Genomic DNA, 19,706 nt, shown 5'->3' on the forward strand with positions numbered 1-19,706 from the left:
AAAGGGTTGTCACTAGTAGTCTGTCTACCACACTGCACTGTGCCAGACACTGAAGTGAACAGATTGTGCGCTCTGCAGTGATTAGGGACACAGTTATTGATAACATTTACAAACATGCATCTCTGGCTCTCTTGTCATGTTTTAAAATACCAATGTTACCTTTCAACCAATAGCACCACCACACAACAGACACAATTTCCCATAAAACAGGTTACACATCCCTTCTGGGCACCTCTCATGAAGGCGTTCTGCAAGACGTATAGAACTGTGAAAATGTCAGTTACATGTTAAACCTAAAATGGCTCTTCCCTGCATTGTCATCCCCCTGCAGGAAGCCCCCTTTCAGGTAATCTCCCATTTTATTTAAAGTGCATACAGTCTTCCCCTGACTTGTCATCTATAATAGTCCATTTGCAAACAAATTCGAAAATTCAAATCAGACTGGATGAACAGGGACATCTGAGTAGTCCAAGAGATGCTGATAGAGGATTGAGTCAGGGGTGAAATCTAGCCCCCTGTAACTTCAACCTCTATTTGGCACTGAAAGATCATGCCTTTGCTAACCCCATGGGGGGAGGATAAAGTATGCTGGATGGCCCATGCGGATGACAATTTTAGATCAGACTCCGCGGGGCATCCAGCGGCTGCTCACCGCCCTTGGGACCGATGCGGAATCAAGAAATCTCCTCATCAACCCGTTAAGATCCAACATTATTAGACTTAGCAACCCCTGCTGTAAATGGTCTCTCCCGGCCAAGAAGTGGTTCTTCGTAAGGAGGATATGTATCTGGGATTTAAAATGTTGTCTCATCCCAGCATTCTATTTGTGGAGGGGGGTCTGGGAGGTAAAAGAGATGAAGTGAGTTGCCAGATGAGGAAGCTGCTGACTGACTATTTTAGATGTTCCATCCTCCCCTTAATTAATTTGTATAAAGGCAAAGAGATCCTGACCTTATCATACGGGATCAATGTTGAGTCTCAATTCTGGAGGCCCAACTGCGATAGACTTGAGGGAATGATGTGGGAGAAAGGGTTACAGCTCCCTGAATCTTTCCCAATTGCTACCCTCTGCTACAAACTGGGGTTAAGATCTATTTAATCCAGCTTGGACTGGAAGTTATCACTAAACAGGGTAATAATGACACGCCACAAACACTCCTTGTATGAAGATCAAGAATGTATGTTATTGGAAGGTAAAACCAATTTCTGAATAACTTGGAAAGGTTGGTCTTGGAAACTCTAGATAATTGTTCAAGACATCCCTCCGATCACATGGTTAATCCAGTGAGTGTCAAGAGGGCTTTGATTCAAAGGGACTGGATAACAACAACAGATAAAATGCGAAACTAAAAGTTGCACAAATATTTCTCCAAACTTGATAAACCCCGGGGCGTATTGCCAATGTATCTAAAGCAGTTCCGCAATTCAAAATGGAGAACAGAATTTCTGCGGTTTCACCTGAAAATAATACCTACTGGGGAAATCCTAGAAGCGCATATCCAACCACCAATGACCCCTTCTTGCTTTTAGCACCTTGTATAATAAGACAGCGTTGATACAGGCTTTTGAAAATGTGAAAACATGACAAAAAGAAACACACCCTAGCGAACCTTCTCCTGTCAGATGACGTCCCTTTTCAGTGTTTGTTACCATGTTATTTCTTCCTTTTTAAAAGCTGTTAGCACCCACATCTTATAGTCACAGGTGCTAAAGGCAACAGGAACCTCGTTGGTGGGCCGACCCTGCCAGTAATGTCACTGCCACCTATATTAGGGAGCTTGGCTTCACAAAGGTCTTAACTTGGACAGTGAGCCATTTCCTGCCTTGTCAACAAACTGGAACACAAATAAAGAGTGCTTTTTTGATCCTACAATTAGATATTTTCACAGCTAATAACTCACATTGTTAATAGATTTTCTTTTTAAACAATCAACCAAGGATTCTTAGTTGGGTATAGGTTTGTTAGGAGGCCATGTCAGTAGAACAAATATTAGAGATTATTTGTACTTCTACTGTATTTCTTTGCCAACTGACAAACATTACAGCTTGTTAGATTAGCATCCGTTAAAATGTCAGCATGTGAATATTAATTGATCTATTCACCAATTTACCAACAGCAAAAAACACAGTCACCACTACTGCAATACAGTTTACTATCACAGCGGGAACTACAGGCTCCCCCGAAAGTATGGAAACAACCTCAGCAACACCTATGAGCAGCTCACCAATAGCAGAGGGTAGCACCAGTGAATCAGCTACATCTGAGAAAAAACCTACAAGCAGCCGAGGAGTAACAGAGGATACAACGAGTGCATCTGATACAACATCAGAAACCCCTACAAGCATCCGAGGAGTAACAGAGAATAACACAAGTGTATCAGCATCAACTGAAGAAACTCCTACAAGCATCGGAGGAGTAACAGAGAATAAGACGAGTGAATCAGCGTCAACTGAAGAAACTCCTACAAGCAGCCAAAAAGTAATACAGAATAACACAAGTGTATCAGCATCAACTGAAGAAACTGCTACAAGCAGCCGAGGAGTAACAGAGAATAAGACGAGTGAATCAACATCAACTGAAGAAACTCCTACAAGCAGCCAAAAAGTAATACAGAATAACACGAGTGTATCAGCATCAACTGAAGAAACTGCTACAAGCAGCCGAGGAGTAACAGAGAATAAGACGAGTGAATCAGCATCAACTGAAGAAACTCCTACAAGCAGCCAAAAAGTAATACAGAATAACACAAGTGTATCAGCATCAACTGAAGAAACTGCTACAAGCAGCCGAGGAGTAACAGAGAATAAGACAAGTGAATCAGCATCAACTGAAGAAACTCCTACAAGCAGCCAAAAAGTAATACAGAATAACACGAGTGTATCATCATCAACTGAAGAAACTGCTACAAGCAGCCGAGGAGTAACAGAGAATAAGACGAGTGAATCAGCATCAACTGAAGAAACTCCTACAAGCAGCCAAAAAGTAATACAGAATAACACGAGTGTATCAGCATCAACTGAAGAAACTCCTACAAGCAGCCAAAAAGTAATACAGAATAACACGAGTGTATCAGCATCAACTGAAGAAACTCCTACAAGCAGCCGAGGAGTAACAGAGAATAAGACGAGTGAATCAGCATCAACTGAAGAAACTCCTACAAGCAGCCAAAAAGTAATACAGAATAACACGAGTGTATCAGCATCAACTGAAGAAACTCCTACAAGCAGCCGAGGAGTAACAGAGAATAAGACGAGTGAATCAGCATCAACTGAAGAAACTCCTACAAGCAGCCAAAAAGTAATACAGAATAACACAAGTGTATCAGCATCAACTGAAGAAACTGCTACAAGCAGCCGAGGAGTAACAGAGAATAAGACGAGTGAATCAGCATCAACTGAAGAAACTCCTACAAGCAGCCAAAAAGTAATACAGAATAACACGAGTGTATCAGCATCAACTGAAGAAACTGCTACAAGCAGCCGAGGAGTAACAGAGAATAAGACGAGTGAATCAGCATCAACTGAAGAAACTCCTACAAGCAGCCAAAAAGTAATACAGAATAACACGAGTGTATCAGCATCAACTGAAGAAACTGCTACAAGCAGCCGAGGAGTAACAGAGAATAAGACAAGTGAATCAGCATCAACTGAAGAAACTCCTACAAGCAGCCAAAAAGTAATACAGAATAACACGAGTGTATCAGCATCAACTGAAGAAACTGCTACAAGCAGCCGAGGAGTAACAGAGAATAAGACGAGTGAATCAGCATCAACTGAAGAAACTCCTACAAGCAGCCAAAAAGTAATACAGAATAACACGAGTGTATCAGCATCAACTGAAGAAACTCCTACAAGCAGCCGAGGAGTAACAGAGAATAAGACGAGTGAATCAGCATCAACTGAAGAAACTCCTACAAGCAGCCAAAAAGTAATACAGAATAACACGAGTGTATCAGCATCAACTGAAGAAACTCCTACAAGCAGCCAAAAAGTAATACAGAATAACACGAGTGTATCAGCATCAACTGAAGAAACTCCTACAAGCAGCCGAGGAGTAACAGAGAATAAGACGAGTGAATCAGCATCAACTGAAGAAACTCCTACAAGCAGCCAAAAAGTAATACAGAATAACACGAGTGTATCAGCATCAACTGAAGAAACTGCTACAAGCAGCCGAGGAGTAACAGAGAATAAGACGAGTGAATCAGCATCAACTGAAGAAACTCCTACAAGCAGCCAAAAAGTAATACAGAATAACACGAGTGTATCAGCATCAACTGAAGAAACTCCTACAAGCAGCCGAGGAGTAACAGAGAATAAGACGAGTGAATCAGCATCAACTGAAGAAACTCCTACAAGCAGCCAAAAAGTAATACAGAATAACACGAGTGTATCAGCATCAACTGAAGAAACTCCTACAAGCAGCCGAGGAGTAACAGAGAATAAGACGAGTGAATCAACATCAACTGAAGAAACTCCTACAAGCAGCCAAAAAGTAATACAGAATAACACGAGTGTATCAGCATCAACTGAAGAAACTCCTACAAGCAGCCGAGGAGCAACAGAGAATAACACGAGTGTATCAGCATCAACTGAAGAAACTGCTACAAGCAGCCGAGGAGTAACAGAGAATAAGACGAGTGAATCAGCATCAACTGAAGAAACTACTACAATCAGCCGAGGAGTAACTGACAGCACTGCCATGGAATCAACAACAACAGGTGAAACACCTATGAACAGCTCAGATGTAACACAAAATACTCTGACTCAATCAGAAACCGCCACACAACCCCCCATCAGCATTTCACAGGCAACAGTGATTGGTACCACTAAATCTGAAACAACCTCAGAATCCCCTTTCAGCAGTTTGGCCGTAACAAACGGCAGCAGTCCTGAAACAGCAACATCCTTGCTATCTGGCGTCACCAGCTTGAGAGTAACAGAGCATCATACATCATCTGCACTACGAACCTCAGCACAAGTGAACACCACTGCAGTCACTGTGACCCTTCTGCCTCCCACCACATCATCTGCGGCACCTGGAAGTTCCTCCACACCCTCAACAAACACTGCAGCAGGAAGTAATATCACAAGTAAGTCTGAGAAATAACCTTCAAGGTGGTTTCAATTTCCTTTCAATTGCTGTAAATGACATGTTAATGAGTTCTTAATATTATTTTGTATGTGTAGGCATGCAAATGGTTGTTAGTGCATGGAATGGCATTCAATGGTGTGCAATCGATTAAGGCATAGCAGCCTTGTAGCACCCATTGAAACTTGGCTACAGAGATTGTGGCTTGAAGGATAGAATCCCTTATCCAAGTCCCTGCCATGGGGGGAGTCAGATAAGTGAGGCTGGAGGACTTGTGAGGCCCTGCACTGATGGCCAATATGGAGTTTTGGAAGGACCTTGTCTTTTTCACAAAAATCAACCAGGGGAAATATAGGCAAGTTTTTTTTTAAAGTGCTCCTTTATTAACATTTTCTTAAGCATAACAGAAACCAGGCTACACAGCCACATTACAGATCACCACGTTACCAACATCTCAGCGGTAGCATCTTAACAATCCCACTAACTGCTGTTGACCCAACACCCCTCCCTCCCCTTTTCCCCTCCTATACCCCAAAACCCCTCCCTGTCCCTCCCTCCTTTACTTGATCCGACCTATCTTCCATTCTATGTCCCCTATTATGCTGCTCTCACATTCCTTTCGGGAAAAGTCATATATCAGTTTCAATTCCAGTTGGGTTTCTTCCAAATTCCTGGGGTCAACCTCCTCCCCAACCCCAGGTCAATTTCCACTCAAACAACTTCTTGTATGCCTGCCGAGCAAAAGTCTGACCATTCAGCCTCCATCACTCCACCGTTCCCAGGGAGGGCCGCTGTTATCCGCTCAATCACATATATATTTCAGGCTACGTTAATCCATTCCCTTTTCCCTGGCAGCTGAAATCTTTTCCAACGTGTTGCCAAGCATGCCTTGCCCACAAGGAGAAGGCTGTGTACCATACGTGCCACCCGAACATGTTCTCCCTCCCTTTCTTCCATCCCAAAAAGGACCAGCATGGGCGCCTTCACTCTTTGTACCCCATCCAGATCCCTGATCCAGCTCAGAACTTAATCACAATAGGACTCGACCTCCCGGCATCCCCACCACATGTGCCAGTACTCGGCTCCCATTCCACATTTATGCCAACACAGCGGACTCACATCTTGATACATTCTTTACAGCCTAACCGGATCATATTGCCGTCTGTGTAACAGCTTTACAACGTGCAATTTATATTGGCAGGAGATAGAGGTCTTGAAGGCCCCCCGACACATCCTTAGCCATAATTCGGGGTCTTTTTCCATCCCCATGTCCCTTTCCCATTTCTTCCTCAACCCATCCACCGACCCCTATCTCGTATCTATCAAGGCCCTGTACATCATCCCAATCACTCCTTTGGACTTGGTTAGTGTATCCAATAGTTTTTCAAAGGGGGTGAGCCCTCTCTATATCTTACTTTTCCAAGCCTCCTTAGTTAAGACCCCCTTCAGTTGCAAATACGAAAAGGGGGAGAGTGTACCTATCCCAACGGCCTCCTCCAATTCCACAACTGTAACAAATCTCCCATCCTTCCAAATTTGCCCGATCCTTTCCAGACCCACCTCATACCATGCCTGGAATCTGGAGGGATCCGGGAACTCGTCCCAGACTCCTGGCACCCAAAGATGGCCTAAGGGTGCGGCCCATGATGTTACCCCGGACATCATTTTACCCAGTCACCAAATGTTCCAGATAGTGCCCAGGATAGGATGCTTTAGTATCCTTTGCAGAAACCTTGCCCTAGACACCCATAGCCACTCACCCACCATAGCGGGTCTTAAATAATAGTTGTCAAGTCCCACCCATTGTAGGTCCCTCTGTCCCCTAAAATGTGGAAACAACACTCTCAACTGGGCGGCCTTATAGTATGGATATCTATCCGGGAGCCCTACACCCCCACTTTCCTTAGAAAGACTCAAAACATCACTAGAGACTCTGGGTTTCTTTCCCTGCCACAGAAACTGTAAAAGAGTCCCGTTTGTCACCCTAAAGTATTGGTCGGGAATCTGAATGGGCAGCATCTGGAACAAACACACAATCTTCGGGAGAACTACCATCTTGATCGCATTCAACCGTCCCATCCAGGAGATGGTCAGTCCCTTCCATATCCCCAGGTCTTTCTCCCGGGTAGTCATTAGAGGGGGGGAAGTTGGCTTCATACAAACCCTCCAGCTTTCTTGTGACATTGATAACAAGACACCTCAAAGACCCTATGTTAACCTTCTTGCCCAGTGGGATAAAGCATCCAAAATCATTGTCCTTACCTCTACCCAGGGGAAACAGTACAGACTTGCCAGTATTCATTTTAAAGCCTGCCAAGTAGCACATCCTCCTCTATCAGTTCCACCGCTGCCGGGACCACTGTCAATGGGTTGACCAGGTGGAAGAGCATGTCATCCGCATATAACCCAACCTTATACAGCTGCTCGCCCAGCCTTCCCCGCTTTTATCATCCTTCCTCAACCTGTTGGCCAGTGGTTCCAATTATAGCCCAAATAGAGTCAGGGAGAGCGGGCATCCCTGCCTTGTCCCTCTTTCCAAATTAATCCATCGGGAGTATGCCCCATTTACAGCGACACATGCCCTGGGGGAGGAGTAGAGCACCATAATACCCCTTATGAGTCCTTTACCGACCCCAAACTTGATTAGCACCGCCTCCAAGAAACCACACTCCACCCTGTCAAGGGTCTTCTTGGCATCTCCGGAAAGAAGTGTAGGGTCTATCTCCCAGCCATGCACCTCGTAAATCAAGTGCAGTGTCTTCCTCATAGTGTCGGTCCCTTGCCTCCCATTCACAAACCCCACCTGGTCTGAATGGACCATTCTCGGCAAATGTCCCTCAAGCCTTGCAGCTAGTACCCTGGCGGAAATATTTGCATCTATATTTATCAAGGAAATCGGACGATATGAACCACACGCATTAGGGTCCCTTCCATCTTTCATTATTACCGTGATTAGAGCCTGTGTAAAAGAGTCTGGTGCTTTCCCCGTAGTCAGAATATCATTAAACAATATTGTTAGGAAGGGTAGTAGGGCCGACAGGAAGGACTTATAAAACTCTGGCTTGCAGCCGTCCTCCCCCGGAGCTTTACCCAACTTCAACCACCCAATAGCTGTCTTAATTTCATCGTCAGTGATTGGGGCTTCAAGGCATTCTGATTCGAGTTTCGTAAGCTGGGGGAGACTAGATTCTGCTACGTAGCTCCCAAACTGCTCACCGACCGCTGTCCCTTCCCTCCTGTACAGGTCCTCATAAAAAACTGCAAACGCCTCCTGGATCCCTTCCTCCGATCTCTCAAGGGTCTCCCTTTCCAATTGCCTCCGCAACTGACCTCCCGACCTGCTGACCCCTTAGCCTGGCTGCCAGGAGGCATGCGCCATATCCCCTTTCTCACAAAACATCTGTTTCAAGAATTGTAGGTTGCAAACTATCTTCCCTTCCTCTAGGATTCTCAGTTCTTGCCTCACTCCTCTTGCCTCTTGTTTAAGGTCCCCCATACCCTCTGTATAACTCTGCGCTAGCTCCTCTAAGACCCTTATTTTGTCCCTCTTCTTTCCATAAGAGTATGTTTCCTCTTTCTGAGAGTCCCTTCGCTATTCAGTGTCCCACTCCATGTAGCCTTTGCCGCATCCCAGACAATGTACTTACATACCTCCCCTGTGTCGTTCAGTTAAAAAAAACTCTTTAATACCCGTCTCCATCTCTTCCCTAAAACATGGATCTTTCCATAGGGACTTGCTACACCTCCACTTTCAGCCTCTGGGATATGGTCCAACCCATCCAATATCAACCGATACCATGTCGTGGTCAGACCAACGAATGGGATGGATTACTGACCCCCGTGCGGATTCCCATAGGTCCCTGGATATATAAAGGTAGCCTATTCTCATCAAAGTTCCATGAGGGGCTCAGTAGAAGGTGAACCCCCTGTCCTGTGGGTGGAAGTACCGCCATATACCCCGCATTCCTTAGAGCTCCATCAACATACCCATGTCCCTGCCCGCCTGATTTTGGCGTTCCTGCTCCAATGGGCACCCAGACTACCGGTCTAAGCTGATATCCCTCCGGACATTGAAGTCTCCTCCCAATATGAAATGCCCCGCCTTCATTATTTTTTTCCCGGGTTCTCTCCAAAAATCTCCCTTGACCATGATTGGGAGCGTACATCGTTTCACATCTTTCACGGTCCCGCAGAAGCCGTAGGATACCGCCTCCCTCCGTACACGAATCCGACCAGCTTTGTTCTGGCCTCCATTAAATCTTGGTCCTGGTTGTGATGTTCCGGTGAGGTCTCACTTCTTCTCACACTCTGCCTGAGGGTACAGTCTCTCCGGGCCCTTCCCCTTCAACAGGATCTCCTCCATGAAGAACCGCCAGCATTTAGGTCGCCCAAGAGGAGTGTTCCACTCTGCCACCCAACTGGGGGGAGTCAGGGCCTATGTTCTGGGGGTGAGGCAAGCACACAGCCCGTTCTTGGGGGCCCACACTTCCTTCACCAACCTCTAGCTGCCAGTATGCCGCTGGGTCCACTTCCGCCCCCAGATGAGTCCGGGAGGTGGGCACAAACCCCAGAACTGGGGGCCCACACCTCCTGTGATGCACCTCATCTCTCAGTCCAATTTGGGGTCACCTGCGTGGTCCGGGGGGACTGCACCACCGTCCTTCCCTCCAAAATCGTAACTGGGTCTGACTATTGCCTCGGGAAATCCTCCTGTAGGCCCCCACCATTGCACCATGGTCCCCCTGGCCCCTCCGGACTGCTCTCCCCACCTTGATCACACACTCCCTCAGGCAGGCATATGCCCCTTTATTTGGGGGCCCACACCTTCAGGGTGTTTGGTCTGGGTAACTGGCACCCTCCTCACCTCTGGATCCTGCCCCTGGTAGTCCCCTCTGGTCAGTAGTGCCTCACACTCTCATCCTCCACCACCAGGAAGGAAGGAAGGAAAATGACCCCTGCGGATGTGCATCGCTGCCTCACTGCACCTTCCCTGGGCACCTTCCTACTGGAGCCTCTTTGGTCCTCTGTCCCTTCTTCATGTAATCACTTTCCACCGCATGGCCCAGGTTATCTCTCAATTCCGGGCCGTGTCTGCCCTCCAGCCACAGGGGGCCCAGTTGCCATCCCAAGCTGAGAGGCCGGGTGTCCTCGTTGCCACAATCCTGCAGGGACTCTGGTGAGCCCCACCGTGTTCCTCAGGGCCTCCAGTTCACCCCCACTCACAACACTGATGAGGGAGGGGTGAAGCCCCACCGACAGCCAGCGCTGCGAAACCCGACTCACCCCCTCACCTCAAGGACTGGAGGGGCCATGGGAGTCGGGTGGCCCCCTCAGTGTCCTTATCTGCACCGAAGCTGCCGAGGCTCCGGTGTCGTTCCCCCGCTCCTCCTCTTCATTTCGTTGCACGCCAGAAGGCGAGGGAGGGACAGGGCTGAATCTACTGCTTGACCGGTGCGATTTTCTTCAGGTTTTCGCTTGGCGGAGCGTGCCTCCTCAAACCTGCACCAGGGGGGGTCTGCTCCTTATCTAGGAGGCCATGAGTGGGGGGCAATACCACTCAAGTTGGCCTGGGCAACGGAGCAGCGCGTTCATGCGACTGCTATCCGTGCACCCCCTGGTGGCGTATGTAGGAAAGTTTAATTTGATCTAATGTGCAAATCTGATCCAGTTCAGCAATTCAGGACAAAACTGGATTCACTTGTAACTGTACTAAAATATAGCAATACATCTATGATTTAAAAACATAACATTTGAATAAATAAAACCTCTCAAGTTGCAGTTGGAGAGTCAGTGGATTTGATGAGTTTTTGGGGGGATTTACAGAGCTGGCAGCAAACAAAACAAAAATAAATTCCCACCGCCAATGGGAAGTGGGATCATTGATGATGATGGAGAGGGTGAACGTGTGGGTTTAAGAGAAAGAGAGGGGGGAGAAAAATAGGGGGCATACATGTATATTAGCTCTGGGTGTGGGGACATGGAGTGCTTGATATAGAACAAAATAGAGGGACCTTATTTCTGTGGACTGGCAATGGGTAGAGAGCGGAGTTTTGGAGAAAGGGAAAGAGATTGCGAATTTGGAAGAGTTTGCTGAACTCGCTGTGGTGCGTTTGCAGTGTAAAGTGCTGAAATTATACTCAGCAAAGCATCCAAACACTGCAAAACAGGCCGGCTCTTGTGCGTCCAAGACCACTCGCCAACAATGTTATGGGTGTTGGACTACTGAAACGCATAGATATTAAAAAGGGTTGTCACTAGTAGTCTGTCTACCACACTGCACTGTGCCAGACACTGAAGTCAACAGATTGTGTGGTCTGCAATGATTAGGGACACATTTTTTGATAACATTTACAAACATACATTACTGGCTCTCTTGTCATGTTTTAAAATACCAATGTTACCTTTGAACCAGCAGCACCACTACACAACAGACACAATGTCCCATAGGACAGGCTACACATCCCTTCTGGGCACCTCTTATGAAGCTCTCCTGGCCTTCTGCAGGCATTGTGCAAGACGTATAGAACTGTGAAAATGTCAGTTACATGTTAAACCTAAGATGGTTCTTCTCTGCCCTGTCATCCTCCTGCAGGAAGCCCCCTTTCAGGAAATCTCCCATTTTCCTTAAAGTGCATACAGTCTTCCCCTGACTTGTTATCTATAGTAGTCCATTTGCAAACAAACTCGGAAATTCAAATCAGGCTGCATGAAAAGTGACATCTGAGTAGTCCAAGAGATGCTGATAGAGGAGTGAGTCAGGGGTGCATTCTAGTCCCCTGCCTCTTCAAGCTCTATTTGGCACTGAAAGATCATGCCTTTGCTAGTCCTAAGGTCAGGGAGGATAAAAGTAAGAAGGATCGCCCACGCAGATGACATTTTGCTTTTAGATCACACTCCGCGGGGCATCCAGCGGCTGCTCACCGCCCTTGGGACCGATGCGGAATCAAGAAATCTCCTCATCAACCCGTTAAGATCCAACATTATTAGATTTAGCAACCCCTGCTGTAAGTGGCCTCTCCCGGGCCAAGATGTGGTTCTTTGTAAGGAGGCTATGTACCTGGAGTTTAAAATGATGTCTTATCCCAGCATTCTATTCGTGGAGCGGGGTCTGGGAGGTAAAAGAGATTCATTGAGTTGTCAGATGAGGAAGCTGCTGACCACTATTTGTACAGTCTCCATCCTTCCCTTCATTAATATTTATAAAGTGATCCCGGCCTTTTTATACGGGATGGATGTCAAGTCTCACACCTGGAGGCTCAACTGAGATAGACTTGAGGGAATGATGTGGGAGAAAGTGCTACAGCTCCCTCAATCTTTCCCAATTGCTACCCTCTGCTACAAACTGGGGTTAAAATCTCTTGAATCCAGCCTGGACTGGAAGTTGTTATCACTAAACAGGGCAGTAATGACAATTCACAAACACTCCTTGTATGAAGATCTAAAATTAATGTTATTGGAAGGTAAAACCAATTTCTGAACAACTTGGAAGGTTTGGTCTTGGAAACTCTAGATAATTGTTCAAGACATTCCTCCGATCTCATGGTTAATCCAGTGGGTGTCAAGAGGGCTTTGATTCATAGGGACTGGATAACATCAATAGATAAAATGCGAAACTAAAAGTTACAGAAATGTTTCTCTAAACTGCAAAAACCCCGGGGAGTATTGTCAATTTAACTAAAGCAGTTCCCCAATTCAAAATGGAGAACAGAATTTCGGAGGTTTCGCCTGAATATAATACCTTCTGGGGAAGTCAGAGGAGCGCAATTCCAAACACCAAGGACCCGTTCTTGCCATTAGCACCTTTTATAATAAGACATCGATTCTACAGGCTTTTGAAAATTTTAAACCATGAGAAAAAGAAACACAGCTTAGCGAACCTGCTCCTTTCAGATGACGCCCCCTTTAAGTGTTTGTCACCATGTTGTTTCTTCCTTTTCAAAAGCGGTAGCACACACATCTTATAGTCAGGGGTGCTAAAGGCAACAGTAACCTCGTTGGTGGGCCGACCCTGCCAGTAATTAGACAGCCAACCGTATTAGGGACCTTGGCTTCACAAAGGTCTTAACTTGGGCAGAGGACCATTTACTGCCTTGTCTACAAACTGGAGCAAAAATGAAGAGTGCTTTTTTGATCCTACCATTAGGTATTTCCACGACTAATACCTCACATTGTTAATTGATTTTTCTTTTTTAAACAATCAACCAAGGATTCTAAGTTTATTATAGGTTTGTTAGTGAGGTTATGTCAGTACAACACATATTAGAGGAGATTATGTGTACTTCTGCTGTATCTTTTTGGCAACTGCTGAACATTAGAGCTTGTTAGATGAGCAGCCGTTAAAATGTCAGCATGTGAATATTAATTAATCTACTCTCCAATTTACCAACAGCAAGAAATACAGTCGCCACAAATTCAACACAGTCCACTGTCACAGCGGGAACTGCAGGCTCCCCCGTGACCATGGAAACAACCTCAGCGACACGTAGCGGTAGCTCTCCAATTGCGGAGGGTAGCACCAGTGAATCAGCTACAACCTCAGGACCCCCAGTCAGCAGCTTGGGGGTAACCAATGGCAGCAGTCCTGAAATAGCAACATCCTTACCATCTGGTGTCACCAGCTTGAGAGTAACAGAGCACCGTACATCAACTGCACAACTACCCTCACCACAAGTGAACACCACTGCAGTCAGTGTGACCCTTCTTCCTCCCAACACGTCATCTGTGGCACCTGGAAGTTCCTCCACACCATCAACAAACACTGCAGCAGGAAGTAATATCACAAGTAAGTCTGAGAAATAACCTTCAATGTGGTTTCAATTTCCTTTCAATTGCTGTAAATTACATGTTAATGAGTTTTCAATATTATTTTGTATGTGTAGGCATGCAAGATGCTTTGTAGTGCATGCAATGGCATTCAATGGTGTGTGATCGATTAAGGCAGAGCGGCCTCGTAGCACCCATTGAAACATGGCTACAGAGATTGTGGCTTGAAGGATCGAATCCCTTATCCAAGCCCCTGCCATGGAGGGAGTCAGATAAGTGAGGCTACAGGACTTGTGAGGCCCTGGACTGGTGGTCAATCTGGAGTTTGGAGGGACCTTGAATAAACTGAGTCAAACAGGGGAAATGTAGGCAAGTTTAATTTGATCTAACGTGCAAAGTTGATGCAGTTCTGCAAAGAAGCATCACCCAAAAGATTTTTCTTCAAACAGGGTCAATTATTGTAAACAATTAAACATTTCAGGACAAAACTGGATTCATTTGTAACTGCACTAAAATATAGCTATACATCCATGATTTAATAACATAACATTTGATTAAATAAAACCTCTCAAGTTGCAGTTGGAGAGTCGTGAATTTGGAGAGTTTTGGGGATTTGCAGAGCTGACAGTTAACAAAACAAAAATAAATTCCCACCGCCAATGGGAAGTGGGATCATTGATGATGCTGTAGAGGGTGAACGTGCGGGTTTCAGAGAAAGAGAAGGGTGAGAAAAAGAGGGGTCATACATGTATATTAGCTCTGGGTGTGGGGATATGGAGCGCTTAATGATGAGCAATATAGAGGGGCCTAATTTCTGTGGACTGAGAAAGAGTGGAGAGCGGAGTTTTGGAGAGGGGGAAAGAGATTGCGGATTTGGAAGAGTTTGCTGAACTCACTGTGGTGTGTTTGCAGGGTAAAGTGCTAATAACATACTCAGCAAAGCATCCAAACACTGCAAAACAGGCCGGCTCTTGTGCATCCAAGACCACTCGGCAACAATGGTGTGGGTGTTGGACTACTGAAACACATAGACATTGAACAGGGTTGTCACTAGTAGTCTGTCTACCACACTGCACTGTGCCAGACACTGAAGTCAACAGATTGTGTGGTCTGCAGTGGTTAGGGACAGATTTATTGATAACATTTACAAAAATGCATCACTGGCTTTCTTGTCGTGTTTTAATATACCAATGTTACCTTTGAACCAGCAGCACCACTACACAACAGACACAATTTCCCATAAGACAAGCTACACATCCCTTCTGGGCTCTGCCCTGTCATCCTCCTGCAGGAAGCCCCCTTTCAGGAAATCTCCCATTATCCTTAAAGTGCTTACAGTCTTCCCCTGACTTGTTATCTATAATAGTCCATTTGCCAAGAAAATTAGAAACTTCAAAGCAGGCTGGATGAACAGGGACATCTGAGTAGTCCAATAGTTACTGAGAGAGGTGTGAGCCTGGGGTGCATTCTAGCCCCCTGTAACTTCAACCTCTATTTGGCAATGAAAGATCATGCCTTTGCTAGTCCTAAGGTCAGGGAGGATAAAAGTAAGAAGGATCGCCCACGCAGACGACATTTTGCTTTTAGATCACACTCCGTGGGGCATCCAGCGACTGCTCACCGCCCTTGCGACCGATGCGGAAGCAAAAAATATCCTCATCAACCTGTTAAGATGCAACATTATTAGATTTAGCAACCCCGCAAATGAATCAACCTGCTATAAATGGCCTCTCCCGGGCCAAGATGTGGTTCTTTGTAAGGAGGCTGTGTAACTGGGATTTAAAATGATATCTTATCCCAGCATTCTATTCGTGGAGGGGGGTCTGGGAGGTAAAAGAGATTAATTGAGTTGTCAGATGAGGAAGCTGCAGACCGACTATTGTACAGTCTCCATCCTCCCCTTAATTAATATTTGTAAAGTGATCCCTGCCTCATTATACGGGATGGATGTCAAGTCTCACATCTGGAGGCTAAACTGGGATAGACTTGAGGGAATGATATGGGAGAAGGTGCTACAGGTCCCTCAATCTTTCCCAATTGCTACTCTCTGCTACACACTGGGGTTAAGATCTCTTCAATCTAGCTTGGACTAGAAGTTGTTATCACTAAACAGGGCAATAATGACAACCCACAAACACTCCTTGTATGAACATCTAACACTAATATTATTGGAAGGTAAACGCCAATTTCTGAACAACTTGGAAGGTCTGGTCTTGGAAACTCTAGATAATTGTTCAAGACATTCCTCCGTAAACTCATTTTGAATCTAGTGGGTGTCAAGAGGGCTTTGATTCAAAGGGACTGGATAACAACAACAGATAAAATGTGAAACTATAAGTTATACAAATGTTTCTCCAAACTGGATAAACCCTGGGGAGTATTGGCAATTTACCTAAAGCAGTTCCCCAGATCAAAATGGAGAACAGAATTTCTGCAGTTTCGCCTGAATATAATATCTACTGGAGAAATCCTAGGACCGCAGGACGGGGGGGTCCCTGGTGGGTGCGGATTGGTCACTGTGTGGTGAAGCTGTAATTCAGTCCCTACAACAAATATTGATCTCCGACTCGCCCATTCAGGAATTGAGACTGTCACACTTAGAACGTTTTGTGCCACATCCTTCTTGGTTGAATACTGTGGACTTCTGGGAAAGAGCCTCCTCGGGCCATGAAATCTTTCTAACAATAGAAGTAATGAAATTGCTGAGTATTATGAGGTTTATAACATTGCAGATCTCTAAAATTTGAAATATGAACCAATGATTGGTTGGGTTATTGCCTATTCCTTTTTTAATCTGTTTTCAAATGGCTTTCCTTTTATCCTTTCTCGTTTTGTATCCTTTTATTTTTTTTCTTTTAGTCATAAATGTAGTAATATATATTCTTAACATAATAACTGTATGTTGATTTGTTGTTTGTGAAAAGTCACACTATTGGCTACAACACAAATGAAAAAAAACATTTTTTTAAAAAAAAGTCAATTCCGTCCTTGGGATTCAGTGAAGGAGGACAGTGCCTTGAAACACTTTTGTATAACATCAATCAATCAATCAATCAATCAATCAATCAATCAATCAGTCATTGTGTGATGCCCCATGTTTCTTCTATCTTTAATGGACAAGAACTCGTATCATCCACATACTGCCCTCTGAGTGATAGATTAGGGTTCACTCCTGGTGCTGCAACAGACTTCACACGGAGTGGCATAGTCACACAATCTATCTATGACTAAGGATACCGGTAGGAATGTTCCTGCACAGGGCTCAAACCCAGGTTTCGGCAAAACTAGGTGTTGGTGCCAAATGTATGTGCCTTTGCATGTGAGTGGTCATGCTTTTCTGCATCAGGAGTTCCCTGGCGGAGAACTGGACATCGTTCTATGTGATTCCATCGACCACATTAACTTGGTGGTCTTCTACTTTGACTCTTCTATGTCAACATTCTTTGTTTTCTTCTTTTAATTGGGGGGTTTCCCCCATTCCCTCACCTCTGTTCCCATACTGCAACCCAACTTCTCCCCATGGTACCCCTACCCTACACACACACACACCCACACAAACACATACAAAGAAAGAAATAAATATCGACATAGACATAGTAGAAGATCACAAATTAGGTGTTGTCAATGGAATCCCTGCGTACCGCAGGACACATTTACTAATGGATGCATCAAGGATCTAGACGTCTGCATCAATAGTATTCTATAGGGAATGCTAAGAACGTCGACGCCACCGTCTTTAGTAGCCAAGCCATAAAGAAGCATAAAATACTCACATACCTCAGGGCGAGGCACTGGTCAAATATCCAGAATGCCCACTCAGTGTGTAGAGCCTAATTCATTGTCTTAGAAAACATTACATTTGCTTTTGTCAAGTAAAAGGAATGTACATTTAATGTAACATTGCTGCCACTATTTTTCACATACATGTTATGACTGTTTGCTTTCTTTTACAGCCACAACACGCGTGTCTTCCACAGTGTCGGCAGCTAATACCACAGCAGGTAATTGTGCTTGCGTTTGGAGGGATATGGTTCTTAGGCTGTTTTTGTAAACGTCAGATCAACATTAAGCAGCTTTAGTAAATGCCCTCCAGGTGCTGTGGGACTCAGTGGTGGGAATACATGTCCAGTTCTGGACCCCTAGACAAGGAAGAACAACATGGCTGCAAAACAGGAAGCTATGACTCTGGAAACTGTAGGCATATTCAAAAGGGAGGTGTACTTGTAGGCCCTTTGATGACCACGTGTACCTGTGGGTGTCAGCAAATGGGTCAACTTGCCCAGTCAGTAATTCTGCCCCTAATCTTCAATTTTTGCTAGTGCTGAGGAACTAAGGGGAATCCTGCATGTGGGTGAGGTTATTCACTGCTTTGTTGTCTCATCAGGGGATATGTGTCTGATGGTCGTCCTCCTGCCTGGTTTGCCATGCATCAGTCTTTGGAGTGGACAAAAAGAGGCAGCATCTGCTTGGTGGTGTTGCTTTTGTGTGTTAACCTCCCCCCTCTCTAGAGGGTATTGTAAATGTGTGGGCACTCTACCCCCAGGGAATGCATCTTAGCGGTGGGTGAGCAAACAACAGTTCATGATGTTCTAATTGCTATGGTCTTCTGAGGTTGACCATATACTTGGAATTATTAGTTGACTAGCTGTTAAAGCTCCTTACATTGGAAAGTAGTTAGTGCCTTGGGGTAGGGCCTGGAAAGTTGCTTGCATGCTGAAGAGCTGTGTTGTGGATAACTTGAGGGAGGGTGTGCAGAGTGAGCTGACCAAGCTTTGATGTGTCCTTTGATACCCAGCACATTAGCATAGCGTTGGTTGCTCCACCAATCACATCAGGTTATTTTTGTATATAGAGATGCACCTGTAAACAGTGCAATAGGTTGTTGATAGATCCTACATCACATCAAGAATTTTGACCTTAAATGCCCTAAAAATTGATAGTTCCGGCGCCACGGGTGTGGGTTCGACACAAGGATTCCTAGTGCACTGGTGCACTGTGATAGCGATGGTTCCTGCAAAGCAGCGAGAAGAAGCACATTGTGGTCCACTGGGTTCCTTAAAACTATAGGGTCTTTTTTGGGCATAAACCATTTGACTGTTTCCAGTCTGTTCCTACACCTCGGGAGATGTGGCCTACAGAGCTTGCCCAGTAATTCCAACGGTGCAGCCGGAATTGGACCCATTACCCAGACAATGCATTTCTAGCAGCATGTACAGCGGCAATACTGGCACCATTTTCTCCCGGTCATACCTCTTTCCATGCACCCTCGCAATTGGTATGGTACGATACCATGATGTCATTTATAACGCGTCTGTGCACAAGTGTTTCTAGGCACAACAAGACAAGGGAGGGAAGACAAAGGGAGGACAAGACAAACAATCTTACTAGGCCTTGTGTCATTCAGATCGTGGAAGTGTGCGCACGAGAAGTGGGAGCGGAAAGGGAGGGGGAAGTACAAGGGAGAGGGGTGGGGATAACAGGGCAAAATGCTCTGGGTAGTGCAAGGAGAACAAGGGACAGTAGGTTTACAGTTACAGCCCCTACGTGTGTGCTAGGCCCAGAGGCAGTGCAAGGGTAACTGATCAAGAAAGAGCCTGGTACCCAGTGAGACTCTGAGGGTAGCCAAGCAACCAGTCGGCACAGCAGACATGTAGGTCAGGTAGGTCAGCAGAGGAGGCAGAGAGAAAGCAGAGGAGAAGAAGAAAGCTTTGAGCTGCTTCCGTACCTTCAGGTGGTCCGGCTCAAGTTTGAGAGGTTGTCAAGTTTGTGTCACATCGATCTCGAACAGCTCACCTTGAATCCTGATGGTGTAATAGAGGTTGTGGTTGTTTGCACTTACCTTACGTGGCTC

The 19,706-nt window shown here is 45.5% G+C and overlaps 1 protein-coding gene across 1 annotated transcript in view; it reads left to right on the forward strand.

Annotated features, from left to right (window-relative positions):
- Nucleotides 1–19,706, forward strand: part of LOC138492809 (uncharacterized) — a 469,421-nt gene that overhangs the window by 166,501 nt on the left and 283,214 nt on the right. Inside the window, exons 35-37 of the mRNA XM_069620163.1 lie at nucleotides 2,118–5,093; nucleotides 13,482–13,874; nucleotides 17,809–17,856. Coding sequence (XP_069476264.1) covers nucleotides 2,118–5,093; nucleotides 13,482–13,874; nucleotides 17,809–17,856 — 3,417 coding nt within the window. The remainder of the gene's footprint in view (nucleotides 1–2,117; nucleotides 5,094–13,481; nucleotides 13,875–17,808; nucleotides 17,857–19,706) is intronic.

Source organism: Ambystoma mexicanum, chromosome 10 (assembly GCF_040938575.1).
Source record: "Ambystoma mexicanum isolate Mex_15411 chromosome 10, UKY_AmexF1_1, whole genome shotgun sequence".
Taxonomy (NCBI): domain Eukaryota; kingdom Metazoa; phylum Chordata; class Amphibia; order Caudata; family Ambystomatidae; genus Ambystoma; species Ambystoma mexicanum.